We start from the raw sequence: 13879 nt of genomic DNA, 5'->3' as shown, positions 1-13879 counted from the left end.
CACTTACACCACTATCTATTGAAAAACAAGCTCTCTCATCCAATGAACTCACATCCAAAGGACTCTCCTCCAACTCGTCATTATTCAAATTTAGCTCATTCTCAATCATATCCTCCTCATAAACTTCACACCCTAAATGAGCTCTCAAAAGCTTCAGATCATCATCAAGGTTCAAATGAAGCTAATCAAAGGGTTGAGGGTCAAACTTGGGAGGTAGCTCAAAATAAACATGAGAAGTACAATCTCCCTCTAAAAAGGCTTCATCATTCTCAATGGTAGAAAATATAGAAGAGAAAGGATCATCAAAGGTGAAAGAAGAAAGCAATGGTTTAAGATTTGAGATAGGAGTTGGAGACTCAACCTCACCAAACACTTCAATCTCATCTTCATAATCATCAAAAGTAGGCTCTACCTCCTCAACCTTATCATAAAGGACCTTTTCTTCATCAAAATCGTCTAACCTCAAGGCCTCACCCTCAAAGAAACCGTGGTTATTATTCAAAGGAGATGGGGTGGAAGAAGGTTGGTTTTCAAAATTAAGGAATGGAGGAATGAAATCACAATCAAGGGAGGTAGGTGGGACAATTGACTCACCAATTGGTTTTTCAACACTCAAAACCTCTTGGTCCTCATCACCCTCAAACATTCAATCTCCCATGGAGACTACTTCATCCTCCTCGTCCTTACTCTCTTTCCTCACAACTTCTTCACGCTTCAAAAATTGCAATGTCCCATCCTTCATAACTTGAATTACCATTTCCTCAATATTAAGAGAAGCAAACATTTTTAGTTTCTCTTCAACTCCATCTAAAGGCTCAATGGAACGAAATTCAAATTTGGAAGGAGGTTCAAAATGCAAACTCTCTTTAGGAACATCCATCTCTAGACCCTTTTCCTCACTCATGGGCTCTCTAACATCCTCCTCACATACTTTGAAGCTCTCAAAACAATCATCATCATCATCTTTCATACCTACCAATGTGGTAGAAACTTCATTTACATTCAATATTGATGACAATTAACTCTCCATCTCCTCATTCTTCCTAAAAACACCCTCATTACTCTCTTCCAGCTTTTTCAACATTTCCACTTGGCTTCTCACAATCTCCAAATATCTCATCTCATTTGGTTTCAAAATTAGAATTCATCTCCAATTTTCTCAAAGAACCACCAATTTGATTATAAGAAGACTCAAAGGTAGGATCTAAAGATTGGAAAGATGAAGAGCATTGAGGAGCATCATGGGGGAAAGAATTATGTGCAAGCATGCAAGGATCAACATTAGAGATATGAGTGGCATCATCAAATTGGGGAATGGGGGCACAAGTAGGCATGCAAGGTTCATCATTCATGGAACATGGACTATAACAATCATCAATGGAAGTATTTAAATAACCATGACCACGATCACAACTATCTCTAGCAAACCATACATAAAAGTCCCAAGCATCATCGATTGACAATGCCCGAAATCCATCATTAAACATGCTTTCAACAATGTCTCTAGTTTACTCATTCAAATTATGATAACACATCTCGCAAGCCTCCCAAATATCACAACCATGGTAACTAATGAAGTTCTCTGGTCTATTAAAGTACACCCAAAATGGTTCATCCTCTAATTGAGGAAATGAGGTATTTTCCATTTTATACAAAACAAACAAAAATCAAATAAAAGAAAAGCATACACAAAGACTTGGACTCAAGAAATCAAAAACACTCAAACATAGACACCACTCCCCGGCAACGGCTCCATTTTGGCGAGGGGAAAAATAGGTCGTTATCTAATCTTCCCTCGGTCAAACTAAATTTATAAACACTTAACAAACCTAAATACCAGTATAGAGGCAAGTCAAGGGTCGAACCCAAAGGAACGGTAATGTTCAAGCACTTTCATTTAAGACGAGTTTCTGCCTCATACAGCTCAGGTCAAAGACTGGGCGCCTAAGCTAGGTCGAAATTTAAGGTAAGATGTAACACAAAAAACTAACGAAACAAGTAACCAAACAAATAAAACACTAGGAATGGGGATCAACAAGTAATCATGTCAATTGCAACAACTTGAGAAGAGCATGCCAATCAAAGGTTGTGAAAAACTAATGATAAGAGCAATCAATTGGAATAAAAGAGCTATCTCCTAATTGTTAAGCTAGGGTTCACTATGAATAACAAACTAAGAGAATCACAATCAAAACCAATCGACAATTGCAATTACTAAATCAATTGTTCATATCATTAGCAATTACAATGCAATCTAGCATAATTCTTGAGGCCTAATCGAATTACACACATGCAAACCTACATTTATCACTTTAATCTCAACAATCAATCAACACAATTCCCAAATTAATCACAATTAATCAATCATAAAAGTTTCACCCAATTCCCGGCCAACAACTACTCTAACATCATCATCTAATCAACAATCAACTAAAGAAATCAAGCATTCACAAAATATCAAGAACAAATACACTAAACAAGCCTTAAACATCAAAATCAATTCAAACAAACATGAAATTGAATAAAGCAATAAGGTGAGATAGAGTTAAGAATGCTCATTGATAATAGAGAAGATCTTGAACACAATTGTCACCCTTGTATCTTCAATCTCTCAATCACCATTGAAATCCTTCATTTTATCTCTCTAAAACTACTTCTAATCTAGCCTAATCTAGAGAGAAAAGTTCTCAATCTAAAAGAGATAAAACTATTCTAAGACTAAGAAGTACATGAATGAATGATAATGAAAACCCCCAAAAACTATCTATAAACAAAAGGAGAAAAGAAGCTTAAAATCGTAAAAGACCTAGAAGTCCGCGCCCTCGGAGAAATCGACTGAGCCCGCGGAGGGGAAAGGACACCCCGGAAGCCGCGCCCGCGGCCAAAGCCCGTGCCCGTGGGCAGCCCTCGGGGACTTACTGCCCAAAATCGGCAGAAATAGGTTGCGGCAGATTTGCGGGGCCAACTTTGGAAGGCTGTAACTCTCAATCTAGGAATTGTATGAAGGCGTACGACCTATCATTGGAAAGCTCTTCAAGACTAGTTTTTAACCCAACATGAATCACCTGAATCCATCTGTAGAACTCGAGATATGGCCGAAACAATGCACAAAGGTCCTTTTGATACTTTGCAAGCCTTCATTTTCCTTTGTTTCTTGGATTGGCTTGACTTGCGTGCTTCGCTTCCCTAACTTGGCTCCGTTAAATTCCTTGAATGCACTTGAGCTCCCTACTTGATGATTAAATCCCGGGAAGCTCGACACACCTACAAAACAAGTCAAACAAACGGAGAAGCAAGGGAAATAGCCGAGAAATGCATAAAATAATAAGAAAACCATTAAAAGCACGCATTTCTCTAAACTAACAGACAAACACGCAAATAAAGCATTATTCCCTAAAAACACGACATAAACGACTAAAAACGAGCATAGAAATATAAAGAAAACATAGCCTAAAGGTGCCATAAATGGCATGGATCAGAAGATAACCAAGCCAATTTATAAGGATGGAGTTTCAAGCTAGCTAGAGGATGAATCTAGACATCAAAAAGTGATTAAATCACCATAAACATCCACTTCAATGGAGTGGTTACAAGAGAATCCAAGAGATGAAGGAAAAATACCAAAAGGTAAATGTATGTAGACATGAAAAAGTCTACTCCACAACCCACTTATGGGCAATTGTTGTTGGTCACAACCTATTTGTGGAGTAGGCTGATTTTTCTTATAAAACAAACGTACAAAGTCTACTCCACAACCCACTTGTAGGCAAATGTTGTAGGCCACAACCTACATGTAGCGTAAACTGATCAACTACCAAAAAGCATAGTTTTTACTCTCTTTAATCTAACAAATATACCCCTTTACATATTTATCCCCTTTGAATTCAAAAGACATAAAATTGTCTTTTGAATCATCAAAATTGATTAATTATTTGTGTTTTTTAAATATTTAAACCATTTTTTACTCTCCATTTTTACATTCTATTTTCTACAAAGTATATAAATATAATTATTTGATGACTTATTTAATTTATTCAATTCATCTCATCAATAAGTACTTAAGAATTACTATGCAAATAGATATAATAAAATACCATGCAAATATGCATAAGACAAAGACTATTAATAATAACTCTCCTTAAAGGGCTAGCTATTTACGCGATGCTCGCGTGCAAAATAATCCCTAGTATAAAGAAAAAGGCTGCTACTAGGATACTTGTTTTTTGCAAATTTTCACGAGATTAAATTGCATTTGGTCGTCAGCCTGATTTAATTAAGTACACTAATCTTTAGTTCACTTACATAATGACATGCATCATTTTGCATGTCTTACAATTTGCAAACACTCCTAAAATGAATCAACTTAAAAGAGCAATCAAAACAATCGAATTATACATATTTTCTAAAACTGTAAAGCCCTAGCTGAGTTCAACTATCCAACCCTTCTTGTCCTCTACTAAACCATTTTGAATTGCCATGTACGTTGATAACAACCTCTTCGATACCGAATTATCATCTGTCCTGTATTCTACCCTGCATTTATCAAATACTTTTACAATTAGCCTGGTACCATACATAATTAAATTTTTCTAAGCTGTATTGTTTCAGAAATTATCATTGGTATAATGGTAGTAATAGATTCCATCTTATAGAGGTGGAAAACAATTCGTTTGCAGTATTACATACCTTCGACTATGGTGTGTAATATTTCCCACAGGGGCAACACCCACAGCAGTTCCTGTACCGAAAACTTCATCAGCTTCAAGCAATTCCTCGACTGGGACAGGCCTTTCCTCAACCTATTTTATATTTATAGCAAGTTATAACATTATTTTAGACAAAGAGCAGTCTACAAATGGCCAAATAGATGTGATCGACTTACATTGTAGCCAAGATCGCGAGCTATTTCAATGATGCTTTTTCGTGTAACACCTGGGAGTATAGTTCCTTTTATAGAGGGGGTTGAGATTGTGTTTCCCTGAGAGTATGAAAAGTATATCATCAATTAGAAGAACCGTGCTTCATTAAGTTCTTTCCTTTCACGATATCTTCAATGACTTGACAATGTGATCAAACTATTTGTTTACTAGAAGTATTACCTTAACCATAAAGATGTTACAAGAGGAGACTTCCTCAACGTACTTCCTATCCACAGAATCGAGGTATAGAACATCAGAGAATCCTTTGCTCTTTGCCCTCACTAGTGGTCTCAAAGCCTGATTTATGATATAAACATGCACTTATATAAGGCTAGTACAATATAAATGAAAATCTCTTATGACTATTAGGATAAAAACTGATCTGCTTACCGGTCCATAGTTGCTGATTGTTTTTATTCCACCAGTTCCACCACGAGAAGCACGATCAAATTCTTGTTCAACATTCAAACTCAATGGGGCACTTCCTTCCTGAAATCAAAGATTAAACCACTATAATTTAGTAAATTCTGCAAGTAACATCAACTAGTAGTTTGATAAAAAAAAGAAACTTACTTTGAAATAGTTGCGAACTGGAGAAGCATAGACAAGAAACATGTATTCAGGAGCAGGACCCAGCCCGAGGATTGGTCCAGTTCCTAGGAGCATAGGCCTCATGTAGAGGGATCCCTTTCCAGGAGGAGGTATCTGTTACATAACCACAAGAAAATATATGAATGCAATTCGAATGACAGAAATATTTGATAAGATCAACAGTCATGGAAAGCTCAGAAGATGGGTCAATTAAGAGATATACCCAACGCTTGTTTGCAAGAGTAGTTTGCTTCACAGCATCAATGAATTGAGTGGTCGTAGGGGAAGGCATGCACATTCTTTCAGCACCTACTTTCATTCGGAGGGCGTTTTCATCAGGGCGAAATAAGACAATTTGCCCATCTTCTCTCCTGATTGCCTTCATTCCTTCAAATAAGCCCTTTGGAAAAAAAAAAAAAAAAAAATATATATATATATATATATATATATATATATATATATATATAAAATATATATATATATATATATATGAAAGCACTCATGTCAGTTGCCTTACACAGTACGAAGATACTTCATTTGTTCTTTCAAAATTCTGTAAACTCAACTGCTACATGTTGTATACGCCTAATTACAGGGCTCTGTTTTAAATTGTTAGAGAAAAAAAAAGTGTTTTAAGTTCAAACTATAAAGGTTGCTTAGGGTTTGTATAGTTCTATGTGATCCACCATTGTAGCACATGTTACATGTACTAAAAGATAGAAAAGAAGACTCCTTTAGTTAGGCTAGTTCTTTTAAGAGTGAAAGGGTAAAACCATTTCCTAAGTTGATCAAACTCTTACTTATATTCTTGATTTATATCAGAAGAAGAAATCCAAGCGTACATATTGCAATAAAACTGATAGAGTATAAAACATATTCCTGGGCCTCAACCATCAGAACAGAAACTACAAATTAGAATTCAAACATTGTACATTAAGAAACTGACATGCTTAGGCTTTAAGCCATTTTAGGGGGTCCGAAAAAAAATTATGTTGAAAGTCACACTAGCAATCACCATACATCTAGAATTATATACTGACAGAACTAACAGAAGAGCTATCTTTAGGTGTATACAGTGGGATGTGTAAATAGTAATTTGCTAAGGATCAAAATGATGAATTGTTGATGCTAATTGTTGACCACTCGAGCTATAACAGTTAAGTTAGCAGCCATAGTTTTAGCTGCCTATGCAACTAATGCAAGGTTTAACGAACTTAAAAACCACACAGAATTGTATATTATTAATTGGAGAGGATATAGAGGTTGTTTATAGATTCGTTTATAGGATGGATGTTTACAGTTTGAGCCTGCTAAAGAAGAATTGATAACTCACTGACTCACCTGTCCATAGTTCAAGACCCCAGCAGAAGGGCTCAATTCAATATTTCCGTATCGTTTAAGTTGTCCCTCAGTAAACCCATCATCCTGCTGACTAGTTTTCGTCACATACATGTAATCCGTGGGTGTGAGGCCAAATCCAATAGTGTCCCAGTCAATATCTGCATAATCGTCGTCACTACAAACTTGGCTGTCAACGGAATCCAAATGGGAGGAAGATCCAGTGATTATGTCAGGTCAGACGAAGAAGAATGATATGCAGAACAGTAAACAAAATAAAACCAAGCTAGCTTAAATTCATTCAAGTGACATTGAACTTAATTTAGAGTTTTATTGAATGGGAACTTAATTTAGAGTTAACAAAAAGTAATAGCATCCAAAATGGTGCAGGGACTTTTTCTTATAAAATCTTAGCGATAATATTTCACCCCAAATTTCAGGAAACACTTCACAGGGAAGTTGTAGATGAAGGCTAGAATGCTAACAGCACTTCGTCTCTCAAAGACCGTCTCATATTCCTTTTTGTCCACATATCTATATTCGTTAATCTCTCGTGATTATGTAAGAAAAGTTCTTGTTTGGTTAATATTAAGAAAACGGGGAACAAAAGTTCATGGGAAGTGAGAACAAGTGAGGTGGTTTGAATTGATTCTAAAATTTCACCTGTTTAATGACATTCTAAGTTCCATCTAAATTTTGTTACACATTTTATTCATATATAATACTCCCTCCGTCGCATAATATACTTCTTATTTTACTATTTAAAAGAATCAAAATGTTGTTCTCATTTCTATTTTTGGATAGTATGTAAAAACTATTATACACTCACTTTTTTAAGTTTATTCATTGTACTTCCTAATTTATCCTTGAATTTTGCACATGTCTTGTACTTTTTTCAACTTTCTCTCTAACTTTTTTCTATGATTGTACTTTTCACTTTTATTAATGTAATTTATTCACATTCTCCTTAAATCTTATTTTTTAAATACTGTGAAAAAACACATACTTGAACTATATTATGAGACGGAGGGAGTAGTGAATATCCGTAAGTTTAGGATATATTTTGTATTTCCTCCGTCCCCTTTTGATAGTCCCTTATGAACATTTTTCACGGGAATTAATAAACACAAATAAGAATATTTTAAATACATTGAAAAAATAAATTGACATTGGCTATACAAAAAAGTAGAGAGAAAACGTAATAAAAGTATATGGGAAAACAAAATTTACATGGGAAAATTAAATTTGCACAAATGTTGTTGCAAATTGGAGGGAATTTTAGTAAAAAAATTTAATATTAATGGTTGTTGAAAAAAGCAAATGGGGTGAACATTTTGAGACTAAAATTTGTCCAAGGGAGTATAAAAAAGGGACGGAGGGAGTATGAGATTATCTTTATAATACACTCTGTATTTACATATATTGTTATATTATTAGTTACGTTGTAGAGATTCTCAACGTGATCAATGAAAATCACTTTAATTAAGGCCCTGTTTGGTTTGATGTAAAGGGTTTTCATGGAAAATTAATTTTCCATTTTCCTTTGTTTGGTTTGTTAAGGGATGGAAAACAATTTTTCAAGGGTGGAAAATTTCATCTTTAATGATGGAAAATATTTTCCTTCAAAAAACAAGGGAAGCCACATTTTCCTCTCTCCTCCTTACCTCTTTTTTTACTTCCCTCTCATTCATCCCTATATTTCCACTCTTATTTTTTATTTTTCTTGGACTTTTCTTATATGCAACCAAACAAAGGAAAACTAATTTGCAATTGTGTTTTTCCTTGAAAATATGTTTTCTATGAAAACTAATTTTCCATTGAAAATGTTTTACATTAAACCATGGGGCCTAATAGCAATTTACTTGGTCGAACTTTGGTTATTTAATATACCTGTAAGCTGGTGAAGCTGCCTGAGAGGTGTAGAAATGTTGACTTTCAAGCTTCAAAAACTGCATTTATAAATTGGGTAATAAGATAGTCATTATCACGTGCTAAAGTACATTAATTTATTAATTGTCATGAAAAGTTAACAAGGCCAAATTCACAACTACGTAACAAATTTACTTAGAGCTTCTAAAAAGGTATCAAAACTATGGACGACATTACTACTATTACTATATTGGGAAAGTAATTTGGTGTCGGTGAACTGGTGATAATAGTCGTTGACCCTGTTCACATGTTGAATTACGGAGTATTATTAATTGGATGTTTTTCGTGACACATGTGGATCCAATTTTGTTTATTATAAATAATAAAAATGAAGAAAAGTGTACTCCGTAGTATATTAATTGTTTCCTTTGCTCTTGTCAAAAAAAAAAAATATATATATATATATATATATTAATTGTACATACATTTTTTTTAATGGGAAAATTTGATTGCTTTGACTATGATTACAAGTTTTAATTTAAAAAATTCAATGGAAAACTTATTACTACCACTTATATAAATTTATTAAATTTTATTTGAATTCATCTTAACTCATTATTCATAAAAAATAAAATAAACAAATAGTGAATAGGGTCTATATGTTATCAATATTGTTGGAGTATATTTCTTCCATTTTCTTTAATACGTTATTATCAATTTATCATGTGGTTCAAAGTTTATAAATTTTAACGATATGTTCTATCTTCAAATACAGTATTTTAACAGAATCATCATGTCAGAGTTTTGTTGATATTATGAAAAGAGCATGGATAAAGTATACAAATAGAGCTCTAATTTGATTTTTTGTCACAAATAAAAAAAAAAAAAAAAAAAAAAGAAAAAACAAGACAAATCTTGAGGTTTTTTTTCTTCTTATTCTAATAATCAAAGAGTGTGATTACATTAACAACATTAATGGATCATATTTTATGTATACTTCACATGTCAATTAATAAACAAAAAAAAAAAAAAAAACAATAACCAAGTGGTTAGGTCGGGTCAAGAATAATTAGCAAAAAATATATACTACCTCAATATTACATGCAATGATCTGACATAAAATAGAGAAAAAAAAAAATCTATTTGTGAGGTAGTAAATAAATTAATAAATTCCGTTTGTAAAAATTTCCTATTTAATGTGTTAGGTGAACCTTACGCATCAAAAGGAGGCTTGGTACAAGTAATGGAGTATTAATAACAAAGGACTAAAACTCTAAAAAGTTGTAGGTGACTGTGAATTTTTCTTTCATACATTAGTCAATTTTAGAGTATGCACCATAAAATTGGTCCCATTAAACGTTGTACATTTATTAGAGAGGTTGTTACAATTTTTGACAAGTAAGCCAAGAAAAGGATTTGCTTGACACGAAAACATCTTTTAGCATAAAAGGCCAAGATTACGACCTTACTTGTTTATGTCTTCTTTTACATGTAACGATGAGTTTTAATTTTCTTTTTAAATTGATTGATCATGAAATTATTATACTCATCATGTGTTCTTGCACATAATTGACCAGATTGGCTTCCTTTTTACTTGTACCTATGTATGAAATAAACTTTCAAAATTTCGACTTCATGACTATTCTTTATAAATCGAACCTGTATGATAAGCATTGTAATATAAATAATGTATCTTATGAATTATTAAATTCGTACGAATTTCTAAATTGTTTAAAAAAAACATGTTCAAAGTTACAGAAAGAGTATTTTAAAAAGAACAGAGTACAAGACAGCTTAACCAAATAGTTTGGTATAATATCACCAACTTGTACATTGTCGTAAAATTCATGAAAGCTTTTTATAAAGGGACTAGTAATATAGGATATAGAAGTGTATAACTTCCTCTCCAAACAACTAAAACGAACAAAGACACGATAAAAATAATACTACGTAATAATAATTACAAACAAAAGTTTTTCCATAAAGTCTTATATGTGTCTGGCCACACCGTGTAGCAAGGGTTATTTCATTAGTGTAATGGGGTTACTTGGTTAGTGTTAAAAGGGTTCATTCGCTAGTATTATAGGGTTACTTAGTGTTATAGGGGTTAATCAATCAGTATATTGGGGATACGTGGTTAGTGTTTTAGGGGTTAGTTTACTATTTTGTAAGTAGTCACACGGTGTGGCTAGCCACACACAAGATGAGCTGAAAGCTTTTTTATTTTTTATTTTAAAAAAAATGTAAGCACCACACAGCTATGCATGCAAAAAGAAAATCTAAAACTTATACCATACCAGGTCAGAACCCTTCATAGTTAACCTATGGTCAACTTTTAATTTGTCCCCATACTCTTAAAATAATAACTTTAATTCAAACCAGATTGAAAAAAAAAAAAAAAAAAAAAAAAAAAAAAAAAAAAAAAAAACCTATTTTACTAAGCCCAAATGCACAAAAAAATATACAAACATAAAAAGTAAATTAAACAAAGCGATAAATTTATTATTTATTAATCATTAACAAAATAGGAATGATAAACAATTTTTTTTTTCTCCTTCTCTATTAAGTTGAGAATGTTACTCCGTACCAAATAGTGTGGCACGTGAGGAGGTTGAATCCTTTATGTGTGGGATTGTGGGAATGAGATATGTATAATATGTTATACTTGAGATAAGCTAAAATACAGTCCCTGAATTATGACATTAGTTGCATATATGGTCCCTCATCTTTCAAATGAGGCAAATTGGTCTCTCTACCACCTTTGTCTCACCATTTCTGGTGGAGGAACTTATGAGTCAGCAAAGTTTGGTGATGTGTACTGCCAACTAAGCAAAAGTTAAAGGACTTATCCTAGTTAGCATTTGTTTAGGGATTACAAATCATTTTTTTTTCTGTCAGCTACTAATTAATATTTATTATTTATTATGTACAAACTTTGATTAAAATGAAAGAAAACATACCCAAATTTTTTGCTTTTTTTAAAAATTAAATGACTATTTTTTTTAAAAAAATGACTTAGAGAATTAAAGAATTAAAGAAGAAAATTAAATATGACTTAAAAAATTAAATACTTTGACTTTCTTTAAAAAAAATAAATTCAATAATTCGAATTAAAGAAATAGGAAAAGAAAAAAAAAGGGTCGGCTCTCTCTTCTTCTCTTTCGATTTGGCTGCTCTAATGGGGAAACAATCCCCTACTTTGCACCTCATTAACGATCATCACCAATCACCATCTTTTAATCCCAGCCTATGATTTATTTTGTGATTTAATCTTGGCCTCCTGATTTAATTAATTCTGTACAAGCTCATGCACAATATAGTTCAGCCGAACCGGAGGTTTGGGTTGCGTGGTTGATTAATGACGGTGGTGAGGCTGCATACGGGTGGAAATGGGGTTATGTGTTTGTGGCAGGTTGTTGGTGCTGTGGGGTGAGAAAAGGTGGAAAATCTTATAGTTTTTTTAAAAAAAAATTTTGGAAATTCTATAGTTTGATTAATGCAAATTATAACCAAAATATTAATGTTGATGGAAAAAAAAATAATGTTAGTTAAAAGATTCCGTTTTAAAAAAAACTGACAAAAGAATGAAAAAAAAATTTAATTAATCATGGTCTCTAAATTTTTTTTAAAATATTATTTTTTTTGCCACATGAGCACTTTGGTCCTTAAACTTTGGTGACTCATCTTTTTTCCAACTTGCTTCATTTGAAAGATGAGGAACCCAAATGCTACAAATAAGTATTTTAGCTCAACTCTGTTATACTTCGTGCAATGTTTATGTACAAGTTTAAAACTTGGTTTGTTAGCATAATTATACTAAACCATGAAACCAACTTATACTCTCTTCATCTCATTTAGCTCCAAGAATACATTTTTCTACGGAGTAATATTTATCTCTGTAAAATAATACACAAGGTGTTGCAATTTTGTTTTTCTTTTCTATAATCAAATTCACATGATTTATAACCAATTTTAGACATAATGTCCCAGAAAACAGAGCAAAATTTTCTATATCATCAGACATCAGTACAATTCAATACAGGTTTTTTGTTTGTTTTGTTTTTTAAAGATTTTGTTCTCATGTGAAGTAATTGTATTGATTGCCACGTACTTCAACTAAAACTTAATTGAATTCATTTAATATTATATTTTTTTGTATTTTTTTGAAACAATTTAATATTAATTTTCTCCATCTAAATTGCAATTTTTTCAATTCACCATTAACGTTATGACTGAACAGCACAATACGAATGAGGAGTCTACCAGATCAATTGGAAGAAAAAAAAAAAAAAAAAGATGGCTTCAATTCTATCAATTAAGATGAATACAGATAAAAAAAAAATGGAGAATATAAATCAAAATTAAATTTCTGTGAAAAAAATCGGTGAAAAATTAATAATTACAAAAAAAAGAGGGAGGGGGGGGGGGGGGGAGGGTTAAATGAACCAACCTTTAATGGAAGAGAGATGTTGCTGGAAGATTGGATGAATTTGCGAAGGGAAAAGGAAGTCTTCATCATGTTTGTGTTTCGTTAAAACTCGCAAGTTTGGAAAATTTGAAGAGATTGTAAGGTAGGCTCTGTGTTTTTGGGCAAAAGACCAAGACGGATCAAAGAGCGCCAATTTAATAGCCCAACCGTTGTACATGAGCGACTATTTATTGCTTTGTACTTATACCACTTGTGTACATCTTGTCATCCTTCTTATCTCTCCTTTTCATTTTTAATTAATAAACCATAATTGTATCTTTTTACTTAATACTATTAATTTTGAGCTTTAACATCAGCTTAAACTTTTAATTAGGTTCATTCTCTAAAATATTATTAGAGTTAGGTTTGATCTAGTCGCACCAAATGATAGAAGCACCATCTGTGCTAGATTTTAAGTCGCTTAGGACCATTTATGTCTGCCATCTTGCATGCAAGGAGGAGTTTATAAGTTCGAGGGGAAGATTGTTAGTGCAAGTGTGAATATTATTTATCCCACATACAAAAATAAAGTAAAGGATTTTCAATTTTTAATTCAAGCAAGCTATCAACTCAAACAAAACCTTAACCACATTAGTTGAAACTTAGGATTGATTTATATAATCTATCACGCTACTTCACATACAACCTCAACAGAAAAAAATAATGCAAATATCACCTTTTAAGATTTTTTTTT

At 32.7% G+C, this 13879-nt stretch overlaps 1 protein-coding gene across 1 annotated transcript; it reads right to left on the bottom strand.

The window, feature by feature from the left end:
* Positions 1-4189: 4189 nt before the first annotated feature.
* LOC110732056 (branched-chain-amino-acid aminotransferase 2, chloroplastic-like) lies at positions 4190-13365 on the bottom strand. Its single transcript, XM_021911969.1, has 10 exons — positions 13168-13365; positions 8739-8797; positions 6852-7038; positions 5734-5910; positions 5493-5624; positions 5310-5408; positions 5100-5216; positions 4883-4978; positions 4687-4799; positions 4190-4533 (listed from the first exon to the last, which is right to left on the bottom strand). Exons 1-10 carry the CDS (start codon positions 13234-13236, stop codon positions 4419-4421), a joined length of 1164 nt encoding a protein of 387 aa, XP_021767661.1. The 5' UTR covers positions 13237-13365; the 3' UTR covers positions 4190-4418.
* Between the last annotated feature and the right edge of the window lie 514 nt (positions 13366-13879).

This window comes from Chenopodium quinoa, unplaced genomic scaffold (assembly GCF_001683475.1).
Source record: "Chenopodium quinoa cultivar QQ74 unplaced genomic scaffold, ASM168347v1, whole genome shotgun sequence".
NCBI lineage: Eukaryota > Viridiplantae > Streptophyta > Magnoliopsida > Caryophyllales > Amaranthaceae > Chenopodium > Chenopodium quinoa.
This window is presented reverse-complemented; position numbering and strand designations above follow the sequence as displayed.

Bases quoted from the DNA above. Each gene is read 5' to 3' on its own strand.
- LOC110732056 (XM_021911969.1), bottom strand. From the start codon at position 13,236: ATGATGAAGACTTCCTTTTCCCTTCGCAAATTCATCCAATCTTCCAGC. The intron at 5,911-6,851 runs GTGAGTCAGTGA...TTTTTTCCAAAG, and splicing joins GGGTCTTGAACTATGGACAG to GGCTTATTTGAAGGAATGAA. The intron at 4,534-4,686 runs GTATGTAATACT...TGATAAATGCAG, and splicing joins ATTACACACCATAGTCGAAG to GGTAGAATACAGGACAGATG.